The 26,859-nt window shown below is 42.1% G+C and overlaps 1 protein-coding gene across 1 annotated transcript; it reads left to right on the forward strand.

Annotated features, from left to right (window-relative positions):
• The first annotated feature begins 884 nt into the window (after positions 1-884).
• On the forward strand, positions 885-21,679 carry LOC103470914 (progesterone receptor). Its single transcript, XM_008419624.3, has 9 exons — positions 885-2,204; positions 6,364-6,500; positions 6,782-6,898; positions 8,131-8,265; positions 8,383-8,583; positions 10,170-10,314; positions 13,347-13,477; positions 13,623-13,774; positions 20,490-21,679. Exons 1-9 carry the CDS (start codon positions 1,330-1,332, stop codon positions 20,652-20,654), a joined length of 2,058 nt encoding a protein of 685 aa, XP_008417846.1. The 5' UTR covers positions 885-1,329; the 3' UTR covers positions 20,655-21,679.
• The last annotated feature ends 5,180 nt before the right edge of the window (positions 21,680-26,859 follow it).

A 26,859-nucleotide genomic window follows, 5' to 3' on the forward strand; every position in this document is an offset into this window, starting at 1 on the left:
GTTTCCAAAGAATATTCTAAAACGTCGGGTATCCGTTCGACGTGTCACTGCTGCTGTAGAACAACATGTTCTACGTCGTTTTTTTTGGGACTGGTTTTTACTAAACTAAAAGACTTCAACGTTCAAATTTGACCTTTTGAATCTCACTCGCACCAAACGGACCCTCAGTTGGATTCGGGGATGGACTTTGACTAGGCCATTCTAACATGTGACCCATTACACTTTGACTCCAGCCATCCCATTGTAGCTCCGGCGGGTGGCCGGGGTTGTTTTCCAGATGAATGGTGAACTCTGACCCCAATCTCAAGTCTTTTTGCAGATTTCTTTTCCCCCTCTTTATTTAGCTGAAACCGTCGTCCACACAGTCCACACTTCACATTGGGGGCAGAGGGATATTATATGCACTGTTGGTGTTCTCCTTGCAGCAGCATTTCACATATATTTAAAAAATCCAGTTTTGGTCTCGTACTGCAAATACATTTTCCATCTTGTTTTAAATATGAAATTATTTAGACAATATGTATTATTTTCCTTCACAACTGGCCTCTACTATCGTGGACAATTCTCTCAAGATCCACCAACATCACAAAAGGTAAAACAGTTCAAGGATTTTTTTTTTTTTTCAAAATTCATTGTGATCACGGATGTTATAAACAGCGAATATTTCATCGCTATCCAGAATTTGGATCTTATCGTTTGGAATGATGGGAGAGAAAGTGGACAAACAAGAATGTGCAACTGGTATGACAGCTGCAGTCTTTGCTCTTAGGTGTGGACAGTGACATTAAGTGGATTTACTGCCTAATCGCCGCTATTCTCGCGAGATCTGTTTACTTTTCGCCCCCAAATAACAGGGGGGAGAGCCCTCACTCAGATAAGTTACGTTCCGGCTCGCCTGTGCGCCGTGGAGTTATTGTTCACTTTGCAGCCCTGACAGTGTAGCCAATCAAGGTTCAAAGTCCTCCCACTGCTGTCTCTATCGGCTACAGTTGAGGTTAATTTTAGTAGCGTGCAAACAGCCTAACCCGAAGCGCCGCTCTTGAAAATGGTTTCTTTGTAAGAAAGAAAGAGACAGGAGGAGAGAGGAAGGAAGGAGGAGAAGAAAAAAAAAGTTGTGCGGCGCTTCATTCGCGGATCGGATCGGCGGGACGTCCCTTCCCTTCAGCGACGTCGTCGGCTGATCTGAATTCCCCATCCGCTGAGACGCATGAGTGGAGTCTTACTGAGTAGGCGTTTTCTCGCCGGGAAGAGTGGAGGGGGGTGGGGGGGGGAAAGTGGTTTGTTTGCTCTCCGTGCACTCTGCTTTAACTCCAAGGACGAGAGCCGAAGATGGCCTTTCGCTCCAGGCTGCCCGACCGAGACGAGACGGCAAACTCTCTGAGGATGACCGAGAGGGATCGCATGGAGACGGTCGATGCATACGCGTGTCCAACTCTCGAGCTCAGCCGAGCCGTGTCGGTATCTCTGGGGCTGGACCCGCTGTCGTCTCCGCTCGGCGGTCTGAACCAGTGCCCCAGCAGCGCCTTCGGAGACTGCGAGCCCGCCGCCGCCGGCGGAAACAGTTCCTGCGGAGCGCCGGAGTTGGGCACGCCTGGTAGCGCGAGCTCGGAAGGAAGCAGGCTGGTCCGAGCCGACAGCAGCCTCGGAGTGGACGAATTTGGGGAGGTATGCCACGGTTTGCGGCAGGTGAGCTGCGTGGATCAGTTCAGTTCGGGGGACATGGACGCTGCGCAGTCTGTGACGCGCGGCTCGGTCATCTCCAGATTCGTTTGCAAGGACTCGAGCATGTTCATGAACTCGATAGCGGAGGTTCCCACGACCCCTCAAGTGACTGAAGTTGGATCTTTGAAACCGTACTCCCCCTACTCTGCCGAGGCGAACCTGTACAGAGAGACCCAAGGTGTGTGGTGCGCCACCGAGCGCGCATACGGCGAGCGACCTGAGCCGCATAGAGGCGCATACGACGGACACAGTTTCTTGTGTAAATACTGCGGACAAACCTCTTTCGGACCCAGGCAAGAGTGCGACTGTGTGTGGTACAGGAGAGGTGAGCGGGGCGGTAAAGGCGGTGCGCCAGTTTCGACGGTTCAGGCGTTCGGCCAAGTGGAAAGTTACCCAGACGCGATTCCTCAAGGGCAAAGCGCTTTTTCCACTATCAAGACTGAACCTTCCGTTTGGGTGCACTGCACAGATCGCGGCTTCAGGTAAATTACTGCTTCTGAGTTCCTTTTTTTATTTGTTTCAAACCAGGAGGACAATCTTTTTCCAGAGCCGCCCCAAGCCATAAGCAAAGTAAGCAACAGCTTGGGGCACCCAGGCCACCAGGAGGACCGCAAGAGTTCTTGACCTCTCACGGAGAATATATGTTGTTTTGTCTTTGTACTTGAATTTTCCAAGTTCTTAGTCATAAAGACCGCCCTATTAAGCCAGAATTCCAACTAGGAGTGTCGGAGAGTTGCTCAGCAGCACCAAACTTTGGATCCAATATGGCTGCCGCTCATAAATTATCGGGAAAGTTGCCAAATGAAAGCTATAAATTAGGACACTTGATGATTTGTATGTCGTGAAACCTGTTGCATACACAATGCAGTGTACGTGTGAACATGTTCTTTTAGTGCTTTGTTAAATTTTTATCAGCTTGTGCTCCTCCTGGTTGTTAACACCACAACAATTAGCTTCATGAGCCTATAACTCCTGTGTTATGGGTTCACAGATCCAAGCTCCTACCTCCAAGAAATCAAACATAACTGCATCTTAGGGAAAAAAAAAAAAACCTACTGCCCAATTTTGTAGCAGTGTGTGGAGGGGGAAAAAATCAAATATTGTTCATTATAATTTAAATTATTTTCTGGCACGGACCAAAAACCATCTCAAAACTTTAAATTTTTAGTTGCTTTTGATAAAAAAAAAAAAATTTAATATAAAAAAGGTATTCATTTTAAAAAAAATTACTGTGGATATTTTTCTTTTAAATTTCAAGTTTTTAAATTTACCTCAACCATGTCTTCTTCTCCTTGTGTTAAAGTCATATTTTATATCCCATGTAATTACAAACTAATCAATAATTAAAAGGTAAATAATTTTTTCCCCCCTTCCAGACTGCTGAATGTGCGTTGAATTGCTGCACTCCAGGCACGAATACCAAACCCAGGCTTGTCGCCGCAGTTTATTTACAGCTTCTTTTTTTCTTTTTTTTTTAATTGAAACGTGACCTGGAAATGGGGTCTCAAATGAAATTCTTGTTCAGGGTTTTCCATACAGTCTTGGGCCGGGTCTGGTCTGGGTCCTGCCACTTTTAATTTTCACGGGCTATCAGTCAATCCATTCTGCGTATGGTGGAAAACAAAAGAGCAACGTGTTGGGGGGCTGGGGGTGTTGTTGGGGGGGGGGGTCACGCTTCATTACAGCGACGTTACTGACAGGCATTTACTTTTAAAGCGCAGTGGTGGTGAACCCCCCTGATATCTGATTTCAAACCCAATTTCCCTTTCTTTGAAAAGCCACATGGCATCAGTAGATTGTGTGTTGATTCAAAAAAATAAAAAAACGTGACCGTGCCCCCCTTATTGGCCATGACTGCATTGTTACTTTGTGGAATCATGGCCTGTCCCGCTGCAGCAGCAGCTGCGTATCTACACCAGAACTGCCCCTCAACCCCCCTCACCCCCCTTTTTTTTCTTTTTTTCTTTTTTTTTGCACTTTTCTGCTCTTGGCCTTGGCCGAGCTGCGTTTCAACATACAGCCGTTGTGAAGCAAAGTTCACCCAGTCCCCCCCCAAAAAAATGTCCAGAAATGTCCTTTTATTTGTGCTGCAGCTAGAGTCGACTTCCAGACGGGGAGTTAATGTATCAGCGTGGCCATAAACAAGAGATACAGCACCTGTTGCTGATTCGGTGCTCGGAGTGGAAGAGTCTAAATGTCACGGGTTGCTGATTTCCAGGACTGTGGCATTCTTTAATCACAAGTTTTTATTTGTATCTTATTTGAATTCATCTCTTGTGTCATCGGCTCTGTGTGACAGGGAAACTAGTTGTAATTGGATTGGATTTAAAGGGCTGGTGCTCCAATTCTCCACGTGGAACAGATCCCACTGACCTTAATCTATAAATGTCTGATTTACTCTGTCCTTACATGCTTTTTTTCATTCATGTTGTGACTGAAAGTCATAAAATGGACCCTGAAATACCCTGGTATTTCCTCCCGCTCCACTGTTTATGCATATTTTAAAACCATTCCGACAGTGGTTGGTATTAGGCTGTCATGGCATGATCACTTACGCATTAGCATTTTTTTAACCAAAACATTTTTATGGCTGCTATGGCCCACCACCCAGGGTGCCCTTGGGTGGCAAAAAGAAAAAAAAAGATATCACACTTCACCTGTGCAACATGGAGTGGAGTGTAAACAGTGTCAGAAATTATGGTTGTACACGTCTGCTGGCCAATTAAGTTGGTGTCTGCCTCGGTAATTCTGTGCTGGGTTTAGATCTTGGCTGCGTTTGATCCGTCTTTTTCTCTTTTCATTGCTTCTCTACAAGCGGCTCCTCAAGACGCCTGAAATTATTTTATAGTTAAAGAAAGGAATGTAGTGATATTATTAATGTGTTTGTGAAACTTTACTGAAGGAGCGAGGTCCACGGGCCTTTCAGGCTTTTCAGGAATATGGCTCACCGCCCAGGGCGCCAGTGTGAAAGGGGGTGCACGGCGGAAGGGCTGTGAAGTATATGGCGGCTCGCTCTGTCTGGTTTATAGATTTCTATTCACCGTTAAGTTGAATTGGGGCTTGTGGACTTTTTAATTTGATCAAAATAAAAAAAATAGCTGTAGTGAATAATTCAAAGTTAAACAAAACTCGGTTTGTGATTTATGAAACCTTTGTTCTGTTTGCGAAATCACTCGAATAAATCCTCGTTTTACTCTTGTGAATCCAGTCTTGTGTTCTGCACTTCGACCCAAGGCGACAGTCGGATGATAACTTGATTTAGTTGCTTTATTTAAAACAGAAACGAACAATTTGTTTTGTACTGATTGTATATTAATGTATCATTTTAATTATAACAATCTTGTCTGTTAATTTTTTATTTTTACTTAGACAAGCAGATTTGAATAAATAAATCTAAAACGCGCATTACACTTAGCAACACCTTTCAAGTACTTTTAAAGTACTACAAAGCAGTTTATAGAGGTGGTGCTTTTTTGTTGTTCACATCATGATTGTTTGTAGTTTCTTGCCCGTGAAAAAAAAGTAGAAGCTTTCTTTCAGCCAGCTGATTGCAGTGTGCAGCTAACGTGTGAATTGTGTCAGCGCTGTGTTACTCTACAGCTGGAAAGAAAACCTTCTCCTGGTCTTTCTCTGGCATCTTATATAAAGTAGGGCTTCAAAATAAAATCTATGATTTGTTTCAGACCAGATCCGATTTTAATCGATATATTTTCCCCCCACCTCGATTTGTTTTCTTATTAAGAAAGCGCAAATGACAGAACATAATTCAAAGAGTGGCTTTTATTTCATTTACCCTTTCCCTTTCCGTGAGTTGTATGATGGAGTACCAGGGCCAGGCTATGAGCTATTTTTGTTTAATTTTCAGAATATAGTGGTGATATTACCAGAGTAAAAATGTAATTTCACTAGAAAAAAAAGCCGTCTCAGTTTGTACGGTTCCTTTTTCGAAACGGACACAATCGTTTGCATGTTTCAAACTCCTGCTACTTAAAAGAATTTAATGCTGTGTTAAAATATAAAGTATTGCTAAGTATTATGTGTTGTCTTTAAAACTAGTACCAAAGTATAACTTCACACAGCGCTCAACATTTCTAATTGTAGGGTTTTTTTTGTTCTTGTTGGAGTTCTCATAAAAACAGTACTCATTTGTCCTAAGATTATGAATTTATTTACGTGTTATTCCAACTCAATTGTAGCACTACTGTATGTTTGTAATATTCCGGCTTTATTCTCTCAATTAAATTTGAAAACAAAATTGCAGCCAGGCAATAATAGTCTGTCGCAGTGTTGACCTGAATTCAAAGTCCAAACACATAGAATCTGTGAAACACAAGATGGCCGCCCTGGGAGTGCTGACGTCACTTTGGAATATGGAACCAAGAACCACATTAATAATAAATAAACCAAAATTTTCCAAAAATTGAATCTTAAAAAAAACTAAAATTCGGTTAAATGATGGAAATGATTATCGCGCTGCCCTTAATTTAACATCTCCTGTTCAAACCATGATGGAAAACTTTAGCGATTCTTGAAACTGTAACATTTGAAAACCATGGCTTACCATCATAACCGTCGCAATTTGCGTGTGTGTGTGTGTGTGTGTGTGTGTGTGTGTGTGTGTGTGTGCGCATGTACCTGCAGGCATGAGGATTTTTTCCCAGGCGTGTTCCTGTCAGACAGGAGAGTGTGTCAGGTGTGCGGCGATGACGCCTCGGGTTGCCACTACGGAGCGGTCACCTGCGGCAGTTGCAAAGTGTTCTTCAAGAGGGCTGCTGCAGGTGGGAGTGACGCAAACAACACACACACACACACGCACACACACGCACGCACACACACACACTCAAGCATCCCTGAGTGTACATCAAAATTACAGCATGCATCCCCTGATTTAATTTTATACACCCACCTACTCTCTAATGCCGTCAGGGCACACCGACCTGACATTATAAGGCCGAGCAGTTTGTTATCAGTAAACACCCACGTGGCGTTGCTATGAGTAAAAGGCCGAGGCAATGTGGATTCTTTTTTTTTTTTTTTTTTTTTTTTTGTGTGCCTCCAGGAAAGCAGAACCACCTGTGCGCCAGCCGGAACGACTGTACCATCGACAAGCTGAGGAGGAAAAACTGCGCCTCGTGTCGGCTAAAGAGGTGCTTCATGTCCGGAATGAGCCTGAAAGGTACGCAGCTTGTAGGCATGAAAACCTGAAGGAGAGAAAATGTGCCAAGAAGAGAAATGTAACAACAACTTTTAGTTTAATGTCTTCCTCAGTCTAACAGGGTTTGTTTTTTTTCCAAAACTGGCTAATCTGTATTTATCTCCCATTTATTTTCCCCTCATCTCTGACCAGCTTTTTCTGTCCCTGCAATTAAAAGTGCGTCCCCAAAACATTATGACATCCCGCAACCGTTTTCCACAGTTGGAGTGGAGTTTTCACAGTGATGTTCGCCATGCTTTCGACACACCCCAAACAACTTTTATGGCTTTCTCATTGTCTCTCTTCCAAATATTTTAAGAACACTAATAGTACAGCAAACACTTTCTTCCTGCTGAGCTCTGCAGCACCTCTACGGTTATGTCGAGGCCTTTAGCTGCTTCCCTCCGATTCGTTTTCTCTGAGTTTTGCCGTACATGCGCTCTCTATTTTTAGGTTTTCGCTTTAAGCAGCGCTTTTAGGTTTAGGTTTTCTAACCTAAACCTTGCTTTTAAATGCCACATCTCTCTCCCTGACCTGTCTGCTGTTGGTTCTCCAGTGTTCTCTAACAAACCTCTAAGGCCTTCAGAGAACAGCTGGAGATTACATTACACACAGATGGACTCGATTTACGAATTAGGTGAAGGCAATTTCCTGCATTAGATTTTATTTAGGCCTGTCAGACCAAAGGGAGCTGAAAACATATGCATGCCATACTTTTTCGCGTTTTTTTTTTTTTTTTTTTGTTAAAAAAGAATGCCGAGAAAACACGCAGTACTTTGTGTTGGTCTACCGCATGAAAGTCCAATAAAACACACTAAGTGTGGCAAAATCCCAAGTTCAAAAGGTATGAACCCCTTAGCAGGCTGCTGTATTCGCTGTGCACATGGATAAAGAACGGGTCAATGTGGTCAAATGCCTAACATTCAACAGAGCAGAACTGTTCTTGCTAAAATTTAGCGTGACAAATTCAATTCAACGGAGGTCACAAAGACCTTTTCTGTCCTTCCTGTCTGCCTGTTGGCTGGCAAAGAGGAACTTAACCGACGTGATGATGATAGGAAACATCACAAGAAGCTTGTGAACAACTTTAGCCTCATTTGTCGGAACCACGTGCTGCTGTTTTCTTTAGGGACATTATTTGGTGAAAAAGAAAGAGCTCACTTGTAAAACTTCCTGTTTTAGCAATTTATCTTCCACCTGGTGTGTGATTGTAGGCCGTAGGCTGAAGGGAGCCGGACAGACGAGAGGGGGAGAGGAAGAACAGCAGCCTGGTGCCTGGGGGCATGGAGAGAGGGAAGGGAAGCACAACGTTGTCTTGGAGTCTGGAAATGCTGCTGCCAGGGCTCAAGGTAGGGAGGATTAGTGGCTCACAAGCTCAAATATCAAAGAGATTTGCAAAGAGTGTGACCATTTATATATATATATAAATCAATCTTCTGCTCCTGTTTCTGTGTAAACTCCTACAGGGCCTCAACTTTTAGGGATCCCTCCAACTATGCGCTCCTGCCTCTCCCTGCTGACCATCCTGCAGTCCATCGAGCCGGCCGTGGTTAACGCGGGGCACGACCCCGCCCAGCCAGACAGCCCCGCCTCCCTGCTCACCAGCCTCAACGAGCTCGGGGAACGACAGCTGGTGACCGTTGTGCGCTGGGCAAAGGCAATACCAGGTAAACCAGTATGAGTCGGGGCGAAAGGGGGAGCAGATGTTTTTTTTCGTGAAAAGCGCCGCGAGCTGAAAATACCTGCGGCAGCTGTCTCCGACTCAATACGTGATAAATAACAGCACCGCTTGGTCGGACCTGTTGACAATCCTCCGCAGTGTGACTCATCAGATTATAGGGCCATGAAAATATTTCGAAAGCTGGCACGAGAATTGTGGAGTATCTTTTAGCTCGGTGCGTGACCTCAAAAGTGTTGGATTTCATTTTAGGAGATTATCATGAAAGCTTATAAGTCGTTAATATCTCACCTGCAGCAGATAACTCTCGTGGCATTTTCATTCGGTGTGCATGTGGGGCCGGACGGTCCACCTCAGAACATATCCAATTCCAAAAAGTATATCACGACACTTTATGCTGGCATTCTGTGAAACTTTAAGCAGTTTTCTCCAGCAGCTGAGGATTATTTACACAGGAAGTGGAGGTTGGAGGAGGTACACCACTAATAATATTTCAGAGTGAAACACGAACTGAGAGAGGAACACGTAAAGTATTTCCTATGTGAGTAAGAAAGCTAGCGTTCTCTTACATTAGCGGTCACCAATCAGGAGTTTCACACATTGGAGAAAGACTCGGAAATGTTTTATTTTGAAAAACAGTTCGACCCCTGCACCCCCACCCCTCTCGCTCACCCCGCCACTCCTACAAGTAACATTTGTCTCCCTGGCATCATCTCTCCATGCCTGTTGGCGCGCTTGACACGTACTTATAGTGCAGACATCTGACCCTAATGCAGACAGCTGGTCCAAAGCAAAGGATCTCCCCGCGCAGAATCCACCACACAGGCCCCCTGCTAAACGCTAAATCTGCTGCCGTGCTAGGCACAGCGCCGGTCACATGACCGCAGCGCTTCGTGCCAAAACAGATTTTGCACATGTGTCTCTTCAGCGTATTATCGTCACCCAATGCCCCTGTTTCCACGTATGCATGAAACGTTGTCCTGCGACGCGGCGTGGCCCCGTAACTGCTTCGGTGCCGCCTGTAATTTTTGCCTTTTATACAGTTTTTGCATTTATTTCAGGGAGACTCAGACTGGGAAATGCTTCATGTGTCCTAAAAAGAGTTTCACGCAGAAAGGCTAATCATTTTTATGATCCTCAGCTGCTGTGTGCACAACCATCCAAAGAAAAACAGGGTCGTAAAATATGCTTTACTGAGAAGATTGTGAGTTTTTTTTTTTAGATTAGATCTCAGTAAATACATCGTAGACTAAAGGAAGAAACCACGAGAGTTGTCTAAGATCAACTGCTTGCAAACTTAAAACAAACAAAAAAAAGGCAGATCCCTTTAACACTGAAGCAGTCTGGTACAGAGCAAGCTAGCCTGTTCAACTATAAGCCACTAGAGGGAGATGTGTTCTTGTTTAAGGAGACGATAGGAAAATGAAAATGCACAGCAGGGTGTCTAGTATGATCTTTGACATTACTACAGTCTAAATTTTATCAATTTAATTAATCAGGATTTTATTCATATTATTCAAATTTATATTATTATTATAGTTTTCCCATTTCCTAAAATGTCCATTTTATCAACAGGTTTCCGTGACCTGCATGTGGACGACCAGATGTCGGTGATTCAGTTGTCATGGATGGGGGTGATGGTGTTCGCCTTGGGCTGGAGATCCTACACGCTCACCAACTGCTCCATGCTCTACTTTGCGCCCGACTTGGTGTTCAACGAGTAAGTCACGCGAAAAAGTTTTTTCCCCGTCCCAGACGTCTAAACTTGAAGAAGTTCTTGGTTGCAAGTTGAGCGAGTAGACTAAAGTTTCCCAAGCCTGCCGCTTCGTCTTAAGAAAACGGTGGGGCGGTGGGGAGGGAGGAAAAAGTTTGTTTGGGGCGTAATCAGTTGTAATAATCGCAGCGGCGTGAGGGTTTGTTGGAAATATCCGGAGATTTCCACCTGTCACCGTCACTGGGAAGCAGAACCACGGTGGAATACACGGTTCAGAGGAAGACTGACTAATCAAACAATAAAACGCGTGCTTTTTCAAGACGCGGCGGTAAACAAGCGCGTTCTGATCTTAGCACTTCCTCTGCGTCTGATTCGCGTGGCCGCAGAGGGATCACCTCTGATGATTTATTCCATTTAATCTCTCTTTTACCGAAGCAGTCGTCTCACCGAGATGTTTGCCTTCGTTCACCTTGATAAGCGCCGCAACCTTCCAGCCTCCACCCAAAAACCTGTCTTTAACTTCAACTTTCGTCTTTTGTCTCTGCTTTGAACTTACAAAAACAAAACAAAACAAAAAAAAAAAACGTACTGCCGCTTTTATCACAAATCTCAATGCGTGATATGCATGTACACAGTGTCTTACAAATGCATTCATATTTATGGAGTGGTAAAGCCAAGTTTGTCACAAGTGATGTAGCGAACTTCTGGAAGTTGGTGCTTTTGTTAGATGAGACCAAAATGGAGCTTTGTGGCTTACATGAGTTTCAAAAAGCTTAACGGTGTACATTATGAGCGTAGAGCTGCCATTGAAAGACGTGGTGGCGGCAGGATGCTTCTGATGACTTTGGAGGAGTTGCTGAGGCAGTCTGTTGACACGCCAACCATAAATCTGGTCTTTGTGTAGAAGGAAGTCAATGTTAGATTAATTGGTTACCACAAGCCATGGTAGTGACATGTGGGTCAGGAGTCATGTTGACTGAATATTTTCTGTATGTGACTTTTTTTATTTTTTGAAACGACGGAAAAATCTCAAGGTCGTCCGTCATTTAGATGGATTATAATTTACGCCCTTGATTACTCGGTGCATAAGTGCGAACATTTTCAACTTACTTTGCGCAGAGAGTACATCCCGGAGGAAACTAATTCAGTCACTAAAATGAAAAAAAAAATCCTTCTGAATATCAGCTCTGACATGGATGCTGAACTAACTGCATCTTGCTGACCAGGAGCTGACAGAGTTATGGACGGGGACACTTTGGAGTGCGTTCGCTTCCAAAACGCATTTGAGTGCTGCTTTTAATTCCAGTCTCCAGAGTGGTGGCAGAGCTCACACTCGCGGTTAGATCTATAGCCTGAGCCCGCCCTGAATTTCGGGTTTTGTCAGCACAATATAATTTGCTGGATGGACAAGTTGGGTCGGGATTCTTTGACACATTTAACAAGTGTACAGCTTGTTAAAGATCAAATGAAATTAAAGTGAATGCTATGTTCTGAATGCTCTGTCTAAACAGGAGCAGGCCGTTTACTGTATTAGAGAAAGAAATGAAGAAAGCCACAGAAGTTAATTAGACTGCAACAAGTGCAGTTCACTGGAAAACTAAAAGCCTACACCCCCCCCACCCTGCTAAGCTCCTATCAATCACAATCACACATCCCAAATGATTTGCACCTGATTCACCATGCGGTTACAACAAGCGCCAAAATGGAGCTGGGTCTAAAAACGAAATGGGGTTGTTTAATTTCATTGTTTGGATGTAGTTATTGAGGAAACAGCCAGTGGTTTTTGTGGAGAAAAAGTAAATGTGCTCCATTTCCTTGGTGTATGACGGGATCTGGATTCTCTGTTCATTGTTAATTAAACCAAGGAAAAATTAAATGCAATTGAATAACCAGAATTCAATCGCAATTATTTAAAATTGAGTGCATTATTATTTAAGAAAAAGAATATGGCTGAATTTTTTGACCCCGTCAGAAACGTCTGGTCAATCGAGTCCAAAATTTAACTTCTTGGGCAACTGTGTTTGGGCAAAAGCTAACTTTACATTACCCCGGAACACAATGTCTTTGTAGTGAGACATGGTGGTCGCAGCAACCTGCTGTAAGGAGCATTATTAGAAGAAAAGCTGTTAGAGGCTGTAAGAGACTGCAGAGTGGGGCAGTTTCACCGTCCAGCAGGAGAACAACACTGAGCATATAGACAAAGCAACAAGCAAAGGGTTTTAGACCAAAATAGGTAGTAGTGTTTGAAAGGCTCTGTGAAAGTCCAGACTGAGAAACTGAGAAACTGTGAGAAGAGCTGCTCAAAGACACTTTCTGTTGTTCAGTCCAAGTAAAACTGAGCTACTTTGGCGAATTTCAGTTTCTGTCTTTGGGCAAAGGTCCAAATGATTTGTTATTTAGTCATTAGATATTTACAAAACATTTCAAAAACGATGCATCATTTTCATTCCGCTTCACTATTATGCACTACTTTGCGTGTAAAATCCTAAATTACTTTAAGGTGGCGCGGTGTGACAGAGTTCCATAGGTATTGGCCGTTTTGTGAGCCGCTAAACGTTCGCCGCTGCCTTGCAATCTGGTGAACTGCTGTGAGCGACGTTCGGATGGCGTACAGCCAGTCATGCGCCTTCTCAATTTTTCTGCCATTTTGTGTTACATTAGCAAAACTCTCGTTCTCTGCGCGTTAGACCTCCGTCGCTCCTACAGGGCCGCCCGCGACCGCCGCGGTTAATGGATACGCCTGCCCGTGTTGCTGACCCTCATTTTTCTCTGCCCATCTGTCATTCTCCTTTTCCATTATCCATCTAACTCATTTTTCTCTCACCCCTGCCGCGCTTTCTCCGATCTCCTCTTCTCCTGTCCCCACAACTATTAATCCTCTTCCTCCTCTCTGTGTGTTTCTGCCAGAACATCTCCTGGCTTCACACTTCTGCTTCTGTCACACCTTGTATCTGATCACTCCTCTCTCCTCCCTCTAATACTGTGTTTGGTTGATTTTTTTTTTTTTTTCTCCCCCATTTTTTCTCCCACCATCCCAGCCAACGTATGCAAGTGTCCAGCATGTACGAACACTGTGTGAGGATGAAGCTGCTTGCCCAGAGGTTCTGCAAGCTGGAGGTTACCGAGGAGGAGTTCCTCTGCATGAAGGCCCTGGTCCTCTTCAGCATCAGTGAGTCACCCGGGATCATTTCCAAAAAACAGCCCCGTTGAAGTGAAATACGACATGAACAGAGCGCGGCCCATGCTCCGGAGAATTGATGGGGAGGGATAAAGCCTGTGAGAGTTATTGTTGTGTTCTGGCTTTGTGGTCACAGTGCCAGTGGAGGGCCTGAGGAGCCAGCGCTGCTTTGACGAACTGCGGACCTCCTACATCAAGGAGCTGGACCGCTTAGCGAGCCACCACGGGGAGACCACCCGGACACAGAGGCTGTTTCAGCTCACGCAGCTACTGGACTACCTCCAGTCGGTAATACATGGGACTCTGTAACCCAACCCCTCCCCACCCCAACCCCCAAACCTCCCTCCTTCCTTCCACTCCTTACTTGTTGCTGATCTGTTACGTAAGTGTCATTTTGTCATTTTTGGCCTACATTAGATGAAAGTCATTTGGATTTCAGAACACAAACACTGTATTTGGCTCGTGGCAGTACAGTGTTGGTTTATTTTTACCGAACGCGTTCAGGTTGCATTAGCAGAATCACTTATTCTGTTTATGTAATTAAAAAAGAAAGAAAGGAATAAGTTCCTTGGCAGACAAAGGTTCAGTTCAGCTCTTCTCATCTCCTCTGCTCTGGCTCCACCTGCTGGCTGCGGAGTGTCACTGCTGAAATTCAAAAAATGCTGTTTGGTTTAAGTCAAGTGAAAGTTTATTCACATGGAGCATTTACAACAGCTTCAGCTTCACAACAGTTACAGCATTGCAGGTGAAAAAATGATAAAACAAAAATAAAATTAAGTTTGATAAATATAATAAAAAATAAAAACAAAAACAAAATTGGAGCAAAGTACCAAAAAGGCAACAATACGAATAAAAACCAAGACATATTTAATTTCCCCCCAAAATTCAAATTAATTACCCATTTTTCCCTGCTTTTTAATTGTGTATTTATTTATTTTTCACATTTCGTCACATCAAAAATGCTCAGACATATTGCCTGTTCCCAAAAAAGAAAAAAAATGACACTAATATTTTGCTTGGGTTGTGGCACCCATTCGCTGTGGCGTAGTTTCAATAAGCTTATTCAGTGTCACCTTGTTTACTTCTATAAAGATTTGTATTCGGCTTTCGCCAAGGTCGTGTAGAAACGATGGGAGAACGCGACCACAGTGGGATCAGTCTCCAGCACATCCCGGGTTCTGGACTCTGGTGGCGACAGTTGTGTTTCATGCTTCTTGAATTTCAGCTCGGTAAATTTCGCCGTTGCCATCTTGGTATACACCAATGCCGTCAGGTTAGGGGGAAACACGTCCGTTGATGGAACAACCTGGTCATTCGATATATTCAGGTTGTCAGCTGACCACAATCTTTGGGTACGTAATGTTGCTGAACCTGACCAACTGCAACAACCTCAGATCATAGCACTGCCCCTCACAGGCTTGATTGGCGGACTCCAGGGATGATGTCTGCATCAATTCATCTGCCTCTTTTCATCCCAGAACAGGATAAATCTGGACTCGTCAGACCACATGACCTCCCTACATTTCTCTAGAGTCCAGTCTTTAAGCTCCCTCTGCCTCACTGATCAGTGCTTTGCTTAAGGCTAGACAGCTGTTTAGGCTTAATCCCTTAAGTTCCCTTCGCATTGTGCATGCGGAAATGCTCTTACTTTAATCTCTGGCTAGAGCCGGGAGTTCTGCTGTTGTTTTTTTACGACGTGAATTCTCCAAATGTCTAAATGACCGCAGATCCAGATCGTTTCATATGTTTTCCCAACCACATTTCTTCTGCGAAGATGATGGTTCCCCATTGTCTGTCCAGTTTGTGTTGGACAGCTCTTAACCCATTTTTTTGTAGTTTCTGGCTGAGTTTCCAGCAGAAAGCTTATTAAGCCCGGCGGTAGGGGCCCTGGAGCAGTCAGTCAGCGCCCCACCATGTTTTTGTGTTAAAAAATGTCAAAAGTTCACAGGAAATTTAACAATATAACTAGGTAATTATATGTTATTGGAAGACATTGGTGACAATACTTAAGCACACCAAACCAACACAAAAAAATATAGATAATTATTAGCTTGGTCTTAAAACAAGTTACGTAATGCTGGTCACATTCAGAGCCAACCCAAGACATTGAGTGGACTAAGTAGTTACTCGGGGCCCCCGAAGCCTTCAGGGTCCCTCATTGTTGCTTATATTCTAACGCAGATAATTGTAACGTTTGTTTATCGAGAATGACAATTCAATTAAATCTGACCCAATGGTTTCAGCAGAGATAAATTAAAAGCCTTAAATTGTTTAATATTTAAATGTAAGATTTTAAAAAGTTGGCAAGTTACCTTTTTGAACGTGCAAAAAAAACAAAACATTTTCATAGTTTGTTGTGTTACCATAGCTATGAAACAATGCTCGGAGTTTAATCTTTGTGTTTGAGCGTAGTTTGTTCACAGACATGTCTCAGAAAATAATAACCTACTATGACTGATTGATTTTAAGCTTGGCCAATTAAGATTTTTGGGGATGAAAGTTACTTGACATCCTCTCCCTGATTTCACTATATCGCTAAATGTTGCTTGTGGTGCTGACGTTCTTAACAGGAAGCAGGGGGACCCTAATTTATATTCTGCTCAAGGCCCCATAAAATCATGGGCCAGCCCATGAACCAAAATGGACAATGTAAACTTATCTAAATATACTTAGGGTACAAAATTCAAGAATTAAATAATGTCTGCTGCTTGGTGTGGTATTTTGCTCTGCTGGTTGCGATTGGTTGGTATTTATCCAAGCAAACGCAGAATTTGCAAGGAACACCGGCTGAAAAAGATCCGCCTGTGATCCACTGTTGTGGTTCATCGACATTTAAAGCTTCTTCAAGTTGCAAGCGCCGACACAGAGCCAGGCACGTGCCGGAACATGTATTGAGGGAGCAAGTGTGAGGTTTCAAAGCACATGCCGCACACTTTTCTTTGTTCTCACTGCTGCTGTCAAAACAAACACCCGCGACTATTTGTTACTTTTACACTTGACGCTTACCTTGGTGTAGTAAGCGGCATCAAGGTGACGTTTAGCGACGCTTCTGCAATGAGGTTTTCTCATTGCAGAAGCGTCGCTAAACGGTTCATGCGAATGCGGGTACAGGTGAACCTCCTGCAGGAACACCTTCCAAATCACCCGGTTTGAGTGAGAGGCGGCGCGTGCGATCCGCCTCTCACTCAAAGAGAGGCAGATCTCTTTGAGTGAGATCCGCCTCTCACTCAAAGTTTTCCTGCTGGACTTTGAACGTTTTTGTCTGGTCAAAGAGCATGACCAGACAACGACAAACACACGGAGGCGGCCAACCCGGACGGTGCGATTAGTGCGCCCATTCAATGCATCACCTACCCATGGTTTCTATCACCGTTTCTGGTGTATGAAAACCTTCTCTAAAATGAATAAACAAGCGACACTTAGAGTAAAATAGCTTGTTGTCTGCTGAAAGATACTAATTTCCATAGTAATGATCCTGTTTTAGGCTCTGCCCTATTAGCTTTCATAATCAAGGTGGTGAATTTTTTGGACAGGCAGAGTATTTTATTGGGATTTTATGAGGATGGATGAATACAAAGTAGTGCATAATTGTGAAAAGGAAGGAAAGGAACACATAGTTTTCAACTTTTTTTACATATAAGACTTAAAGAAGGTGTGACATACATTTGGCTTCAGCCATCTTCATCAATATTTTGTTCTCTCAACTTTTACTCCAGTCATCTCTCTTCCAGCTCTGCACATTTCAACACTGAAGTCTTTAGCACAGGTTCAGTCACATTTGATGGAGAGCCCCTACGAATAGTTTCCAAGTCTTGCTGCATATTTTTGAGTGAATTTAAGTCTGGACTTTGAATAGGCCATTCCAACACATTAATAGGTTTCGATCTAAACCAGGGGTCTGCAAGCTGTGCCTCTGGAACCAAAGTTGGTTTTCCTGACCTTCTTTGGCTCTTAATGACGTTGGATAAAAATAAAAACATTGGCTGGGATGTATTTTTTAAATAATGATATGGCAAATATAGGGTTTAGGAATTTTTCAGGGTTTTTTTTTAATGGAATATTTGCATTGAATTTAAACAGAGTGGCACAAAAGTAACAAAAAAATTACAAAAGCACCAGTGATATGTTTAGCTTCATCAATCTTGTCAATGGGTTGGAAACTACACGCACGGACAAAATAGCTGCTCCCCCTCTGTTGATCATCACAATTGTCACAAAAAGTAATAGTATATAAAAATGTACTTAGAATTAACAAGTGAAAGTCAGACTTTGCTTTTAAACTGTGCTTCAACAGGATCATTTTGAAAAAACTAACTACTGAAACAGGCGTCGACAAAAACGACAGAACTTAATGTTTTGTTCTGTGACCTTTTGTCACAATCACTGCAATCAAATGACTTCTATAGCCGTCAGTGAGACCCCTGTCTTTCCACGGGTAATTTGGTCTGCTCCTCCTGGCCAAACTGCTCCAGTTCTCTCACGTTTGAAGGTTGCCTTCTCCATGTTTCAGCTCCCTCCACAGATTTCCAACAGGATTTAGTCAAGGGCTCATAGAAGGCCACTTCAGAACAGTCCAATGTTTTGCTTTTAGCCGTTTTTGGGTGTTTTTAGCTGTGTGCTTTGGGTCATTACCCTGCTGGAAGACTCACGACCTGCGATTGAGACCGAGCTTTGTGACACTAGGCAGTACATTTTTTTCCAGAATGCCTGGTCTTGAGTTTTCATAGTGCCCTGCACAGATTCAAGACGCCCTGTGCCAGACGCAACCTCAGAACATAACCCAGTCTCCTTAATGTTTCACAGTAGGGACAGTGTTCTTTTCTTGGTTTTCTTCATTCTTGGGTCTGTGAATATAGAACTGTCGTGCCAAAAAGCTCCAGTTCTGTCTCCTCTGTCCAAAGAACTTTCTCCCAGGAGCTTTGTGGTTTGTCACTATGCATTGTGGAAAATTCCAGTCTCGCTTTTTTTTCTCGCTTTGGTCTCTGCTTTGGTCGTCCACTTTGGCTCGAAGCAACGATGGATGGTGCAATCTAACACTGGCATACCTTGACCTTGGAGCTCACCTTTAATTTCTTTGGAGGTTGTTCCGGGCTCTTTGGTTACCATTCATGCTATCCTGCTCTTCAATTTGTCATCAATTTTCCTCCGGCAGCCAGGGAGGTTGGCTAGAGTCCTGCAGACCTCAGACGTCTGAATAATATGTGCAATTGTAATCACAGGAGCGCCAAGCTGCTTAGAGACAGTCTCTCTCGTAATGCTAATTAGAGGACACACCTTAAGCTTAACATACTGTATCTTTTTTCTTTTTTTTTTTTTTGAAATACCAGCATTTTTGTTCAGGTCTGTTTCTTTAGTTTTATTTTTATAAAAATGATTCAGTTTAACCACATTTCAAAAACAATGTCTGCTTCTTATAGCTTAATTTGTTTGTAAATGTTTAGTTTTCAAGTTATTTCAGTGACCATTGTGGATTTTCTTTTGTCTTTAATAGAGAAATACAAATTATTTTTGTCTACATATATGCTTTATATATTATTATTTTTCCATAAATGTAAATATCACATAGAAGTTCTTTCTCGTTTTGCAAAGGATTTGTTCTTTTTAAACTTTAAAAAAAATGCAATAGTAGATTATATTTAGCTGGACTCAGGAGGGAGGAAAAAAAATTCTCTTTGGCTTGTAAATGTTCCAAAATCCCCTGACCTAAACCATCCCAACACCAATTTAACTGTGTTTAGGGTAGTTTTCCTTCTGGAAGTTGAAACTCCACCCTTGTTTCAAATCTTTTGCAGCCTTTAGTGGTTTAATTTGGTCGCACTGGATTTTAATTGGGACATCAGCACAAAAAAAAGGGGCAAATAGAAATAAATACCACAGAAAAAAAAGGTTCAGAGGAATATGAATACTTTGAGGTTGACGTTTTTAAACATCTGTGCTATCAGGTTATGAACTACTGCAGCAATAAACCGTCTATGCCGTCTTTATTAGCAGTGTCAGCTCAGGATAGTTAACCACCCTCACAGGAATGCTTACTTTTCCCCCGGCAAACCAGACCAACTGAGAAAAATTAGCAGCAGACGTTTGACTTCTAAAAGTCGTAAATTACGCTGCGTATCTTTACATTCACAGCAGTCTGAGACGTCAGAAGGTATGGCTAGACGGGAACCTGAAAACTCACAGAACGCGTTGCCAAATTTAAAGGGGGTCACATAGTTTTTTTTTGGGGTGGGGGGGGGTTTGTCCATCCATCCTCTACCATCGTTTCTCTCTCTCTCTTTCTTTCTTTAAAACATCTGCGCACATTTGCCTCCAAGATAAATTCCATCAGTAAAAGCTGAAATAAATCACCGGCTGAGAGCTTGTTTATCATGCGGACATGTCAGGCAGGCTGTGAGCTTTCTGTCTGCCGAAATTTATCGCCCAAGTATTTGTCGTTATGACCCGAGGGAGCGCCTGAGAACAGACTTTTATTTACACAAAGTAAATGTTTTTACTCAAGAAAAAAAGGCTTACAAATCACTTACGCTTGGATGGATATCTTTTTATTTTTAACAAATTAATACATCAGCAGCTCCACGGGTCCCGCTGACATTTTAAAAATAACAAATGTTTCGCCACTAGGGGGAGCAGGTCGACCACTTTCCTCCTGAAGTGGCTCGAGTGAAAACAGTTAAGTGCCAGCAGACTAACTCCTGAGATCATTGATCGGGGCGTAACCCCAAGAGGATTGGATCTCTCCTACAGAGAGCAAGTTTTGTCCCTTAAATGCTCTGCTGTGTGTGTCACGAGTTGGAGAGCAGCCAGAGAAGAGGCAGAAGAGCAGAACTGATTAAAGTCTCGCAGTTCAGGCTTTTTTTCTCTCTCTCTCCTTTTTCCACCCATCTGTGGAGCGTAGAACGTCAGATGTCTTTTTCAGCACCAAACGCCTCGTGTACACTTACGTCCTAACCGCCGCTCTCTTTCTCTCTCTCTCCTCTCCACCTCGTTCTCTCCTCCATCTTAGGTCGTGAGAAAGCTGCACCAGTTCACCTATGACCTCTTCATCCAAGCTCAGTCCCTGCAGATGCGCGTCAACTTCCCGGAGATGATCTCCGAGATCGTCAGCGTTCACGTGCCCAAGATCCTCTCGGGCATGGTCAAGCCCATCCTGTTCCACAACACGGCCTGAGGGGTTTTTTCCTACGGCCACGTCCGGGCGGATACGCGCGTTGCGGTTTTCACGAGGTGACGGAGACTTTCAATCGGACCCTGACAGACGGAGGGGATGGTGCATTCTTCCAGTGTTTTGTAATCCAGTAAAAGTCCACTCTGCTCTTCTTTCTCGCTGCCTGCTCAGTGCATCACACACACACACACACAGCACATGGTTTTCTCTCTTTCTTTTTTTTTTTTTGGTTTCTCGGAGAGCTGATCACAACACTTGCATGCATTCCTGCACATCAGCCAACGAAGTTGGGCATGTAAAACCTCTTCAGCTCTTCTTACTGATTACTGTCAGCTGAAAGATAAAGCCAGTATCGTAGTGAGAAAAACATGTTTGCAGCGTTCTCATCCACAAAAAGCTTTTCTTCTGTGTGCTGCAGTATGACATTTGAACTAGCTTTTTTTTTCCACAATGAATGTGATTGTGTGCACCTGACAGAGAGAGAGAAAGAGAGAGAAACTGCTTGATTGGCAGTTAATAATAACGCAGTTGTGACTTGCATGCTAAGAGGAAAAGTTATCTCGCCCGAAGGCATATAAAAACATTTTTAAAAGCTGTTCTCATGTCTTAGAAAAAAAAAAAGCCTTACAAAAAAAAACAAACTTGACATAGTTTTATGTATTGTTCAGTGTGTTAAAATGAACACCTTTAAAGTGCAAGTGACTGCGGTAAAGCTGATTTTAAGTGTATATTTATGAAAAAAAAACAAAAAAAAACTTTGGATCCAAGTAGAAAATGATCAGACAGAAAAGTCTCAAAGACTTGTCAGTTAACACTGAGGGGAACTTTATAAAAAAGAAAAAAAAAAGAAAAAAAGAAGCTTTTTGGAGTGCCAAACACTGTTCAAGTACAATTTTTTCAAAGTGGATATTTCATAATGCTGTGGAACTTTTCTACCGTTTCTTAAAGGTGTTCTTTGCAAAATGCTTTCTTGTGTGTCGTCATGTGTTCATTGTAGCTTCGATAATAAATGTCCAGTAAAGACACTACGCGTTGGTTGCTGTGTTTCTTGCATAAGCTGTGTTGGATTTATGGGCCAAAGCAGAGACGGTATCAGTGAAGACGCAAAAATCCTAACAGGGTTTTAGCGTTTAGCATTTAGCTAAAACTTTGAATGTTTTTCTAACTTTTGGACATTTTTAAAGTATGAATGAGAAGACTTGCTTTTTGATAATTGGTACTGTTAATAAAGTTGAAACTGCTGAAATGTAAAAAAAAACAAAAACATTTGCAATCATTTTTGAAATGTAAATACAAAACAAAATGAGTTAAATTACTATTAACAAAATCAAGTGAGCTATAGTAATGTAAACCTCAGACAAAACAGGGAATATTTGTCAGTTTTTATCTTGTTAAACCAATGGAGTTATGAAAGACAGTCAACATTTCATAAACTCCAGGATAATAGCATGTAGTCTGAAAGTGCTAAGTTCAATACTCTCTAAAAACATTTAAAATCTACAATTTCAGAAAGACAAAAACCAAACATGAAGACGCAATCATCTGGTTGGTCTTCAGTGTTAAGAAAAGAGTTTGTATTTAAGGCATGAAATGCTTTTAAAATCATGATAAAATCTTTTAGGTCTATTGTAACAGGCTAAACGTAAACCTTTTCCCTGACAACCAAAGCTAGGGCGCGCCGTGGCAACAGTCAGATATGCTAGCTTACTGACAACTCTGATACTTAGCGTTAGCACCGTGGCTAAAGGAGATAAATCTGGAAACAAGCTTAAGTTTTTGCTCCAACAGAAAATCTCCTCTAACTATACATCTTGTGACTTGTTTCCAACAGCGTTGATATATTATTTCATAATAGAACGCATATGAATATCGCAGCTTTAGCATTTCCTGCTGGATACCAGCTAACTGAATTGACATATTTAGAGTCTCATCTTTAGCTTTAGTTGGGATTTATTACCAAAATAAAGGAGCTAATTTATGGACGTTACATCATGAAACTAATGTGCTTCATCATGACTTAAAGAAAAAGAAGAGTGGCTGACATTTAATACTCTTCAAAGTTCCTTTTTATAGCGTGGTGCTGTATTTACAGTTTCAAGCATAGATCTTTCTGCTTGTGTTTCATTGTCTGTCAAATTGATTTATTTCTGCCATGTTTTCCACTAGCTAGACAGGCTCTACAGGACACAACACAAACAGAAATAATTGGGTTGACAGCTAAATAAACTTAGCAAATTTAAACAAGAAGTTTTGGAAATTAGTAATTAGTGGATCAAACAAGGGATTAAGCCCGCTTTCTTCCTAATCCTTGTCAAAAAAAATATAATCTTTTTATTATTATTATTATTGATTTGGGTACATCTAGACTTATATTGATATTGTCCAATTGCCATTTCCATGTGGTTGTTTCTTGTATTTTCTGACTTGTCAAGACTAACACACTGCTGCCCCACTTGGCCTGCATCCTTGTGTTTCCCATTTTGAAGAGGGGCCAAGAGAAGACGCAAGGGTTTGTTAACTTCCCTAGAAATTATGATGAACTGTAACTAATACATAATGAAAATTAATAGTTAAATTGCTGACATATTCTTTCACTTATTATTGTGGCATTTAGCAAACAAGAATAATTTCAGTAATTTTAACTGACCTAGAACATGAGAAATTTGGTCTGAGTTAATTTTAAACAGTGAAAAAAAATATACATATATATGTGTATGTATGTGTGTGTGTTTTATGGTACAGCATAGGTTTTAGCCATCCAAGTCTGAATACATTATACCATCTAGTGACGCTTTAGCTAAATAAAATCGGAAATAAGCATAAGTGGGACATCTGTTGGATCTATTGACATTTGCCCCGCAACGTAATTGGACACAGATTCACCCCCGTGTTTCAGAGCAGTTTCCATTCAACGGTCACAAGCGTGGACCTCTGCGTACTGAAGGGCTGCGGTACATAAAATATACATAAAACAGACATGGAATGATTCGGGGGTCAATGCACTCAAAGGTCAGGGCGCTCTGACAATCAGACGAGGACGTCTTTGCTCTCGCTTCTGCCTGGAGCGGCAAAACCGACGACGATTCCTTAAAACGTAGCAACTCGGTGCCTGTCAAGTAATAGAAAATGGGATATTAATTTCTTACTGATGTTGAATGAGCTGATTTATGACAGATCAAATAAAACAAAGTGTACTTTAACGTGTCAAACTATGTAGGCTTTTCTTTTTAGATTAAATGCAATTGAATGCATTAATGTCGTAACTTATTAGTATCTATTTTGACTTTAAATAGAAAACTTTGCTGTAATTACATTCACATTCAGTAATGATGCTGTACATTGATGGTTTTGTTAAAGCCCAATAATGCTCTTCCTAGTTTATTTATTATTTAGCTAATTCGTTATAAAAATCCCACTAATTGGTTTTACTTAAACAAATCATTAACTCCCAAAAGCTCTTCTGAAAACATGTCAGATTTAAACCCATAAGTGGATCGGATTGATTCTGAAACAACCTACATTATGAAAATAACATTACATTATAATTTATTAGGATTATTATTAATTATCAGCCGTGTTTGCTGTCTCTTTAGCTGAGGGAACATGTTTAATTCCCACGTCAGCTCATCATTTTCTCCCTGACATGTCTTCAGTCTCTAACTGGTATTAAACATTTTATGAGTGGAAAAAGAAAATCCTGATCTGTTTAAATTTGAAAGGGTTTATGACTCCATAAACAAACTCAGTAAATTAGCAGTTTTGTGAATTGTGAAAGCGATAGTCCAGCTGTTTTTGATGTCTCACTTTAGACAGCACTCAGCACTCCTCCTAGACAGATGGACAGAGCAACGACACCACGACGATCCAGCCTTCAATCAGGAGGATAAACGTTTGTCGCAGTCCGCCCTGGCACGGCACAGCGGATTCTGACGAGGTTCCACGAAAGCCAAATACAAAAGTGTGGACCTAGGGTGGAACATTTACAGCTCTCCTCTCGGAGATTTGAAAGCGCTCCTCGCGTTTCTCTCGTGTCTCTGTCGAAGGAGGACAGCAGAGTTTTGCAGCTCTCAGAAGGAACTGTCAAAGTGCAGAGACAACCGGGCAATTATCGAGGAGTTTTTTATAGCAGCTGTCATGTGGCAACGTGGGCTGCTCTGCAGCTCCACGAGCATTTTATGCTTTCCTCATGTTTGAAATGTTATATGAGAGAAGGGGATTTTATTATATTAAAATCAAAAGATTTCAATTTGTTTAAGAACATCAGTTTCAAATTAATTACTGTGTATTTCTGATAAAATGTATTTTATATTTGTATTTATATTTTACTATATGTGTTTGTGTGTGTGTGTGCGTGCGTGTGTGTGCCTTTGTGTTAAAAAACACACACACACACGCACGCACGCACGCACGCACGCACACACACACACACACACACACACACACACACATTTGCATTTGTTGTAATCCTCTTTCCAACTCTGATTATTGTGGCCATTTCCATGTTTGGGAAAAAAATCATAAAATAAACAGCTTCCAATGAAAGCAACTGTGAGGCAATAAAAAAAGTTGCCCTCTGGAAATAATAACACTGAACATAAAATGATCCCCTGTAGTTTTAAAGCCCTTTTGTTGGAATGCTGAAATTGAGCTAATTTTGTCGAGTTAGAACATTTTTCAAAACGGTTGCAATTGATCTAATTTAATCAGCTGTTTGACTCTGATCGTTTCCATGGATTAAAAATCAACCCAGATGAAATGCGCATGTGTAAATTATTGCACTTATTTACTAGCTCTCTTGTACCTTTTAAACTTTTAAATCAGGCAAAGACTCTGTTTTTTTTCTGGATTTTTCTTTTGAGAAAAATAAAGTCAGCTGGCCTCTATATTAGAGTTAAAGATGGACTCAGTAGCTCCTGATGTTTTTTAATTACAAAAAAAAAAATTAAAAAATCTAAAATATTTGAGCTCAATCTTTTTTCTTTTTTTTTTACCTGTGTCTTTGACAAAATTTGATTTAATTTTGCAGTTTTTAAAAGTTTTAGTCAGGAAACTGATGCACATTGAGAGCTTAATGTTGTTGGAGTGCATTTGAAAGCCCAATCTATTTAACAAAAAAAAGGAAGAAGAAAGAAACAAGTCAGTCTGCGTAAGCTCCACCGCCATCTTAGGTCCCATTTCCTGAACAACTTCTTTCAACAAGTATTTGTCCTTCTCATAAATGAAGTGGAGCTGAACGGCACTGCGAACGCTGAAACATCACTTATTTCTAAAAATATATTCTGTGCCCGCCTGGCTCCCCCCCTCCGCCATCTTTTAAAACGTCTCGTAGGTTCTGCAGAGATCAAAAATGCATGTGTCGATGTCGACATTTGAACTTAGCTTGGATTCCATTTGATTTTCTGTTTCTCCGAGTCTGTTCTGCATCAATATTACATGTGTGCTCCAGCGCAAGAGGGGGATTTTTTTTTCATTCTTTTTCTTTCTTTCTTTCTTTTCAGTTGTTTGTTTCTGCTTGGGGTGAGGACGACCACAGAAAGTACAGTTATGCTGACCACAAACAACAAAAAAGTGGAAAGTGTTTCCTTATGTTTCAGAGGGTGGGAAGATTTGCACAAGCGTGGAGCGAGAGAGAAAACAATGAACAATTAACAGAGAGGACGGTTCGGTTACAATTTGGCACCGGAGTAACAGAACAGGTTGAGCACGCAACAAGGAAATACATTGGAGAAAGGGTGGAGCAGTTCATGCATTTAAAAAAAAAAGAAAAAACAGGTTAGAGCAAGCGCCACTGCTACAGTGACCGGAAACCAATTAGATTAAAAAGGTGGTAAATTGACACCTTGAATGGGGGGGTAGGGGAGTGTTGGTGTGGTCTATCTAATGGAGGGTGACTCCTGCCCAAGCACCAGTCCATTAACAACCAATTAACTTCCTATTAATATTTTACCAGACAGGGCCTCTCATCCTGACATGTTTTAAGGAGCTTTTCCCAGGAGGGTCTGAACATGAGCAGCTTTTAGCGCAGCATAAAGAGGCCTGTGTAATGGGCTGAAGGAGGAGTAGGGGCAACCCGATAGCACTGAGAGCTGAGGAGGGGAGACAGACTTCTGCAGCTGGTCCGGCCCCGAGCCCAGCCAAAAAGCCCGGGTTGGGCCAAGCGCGCACAACTGAGCGGGCAGTGTTGGGGAGGGGGAGAGGGGTGAGATCC

Source organism: Poecilia reticulata, chromosome 10 (genome assembly GCF_904066995.2).
Source record: "Poecilia reticulata chromosome 10, P_reticulata-male-v2, whole genome shotgun sequence".
In the NCBI taxonomy this organism is placed as follows: Eukaryota; Metazoa; Chordata; class Actinopteri; order Cyprinodontiformes; family Poeciliidae; genus Poecilia; species Poecilia reticulata.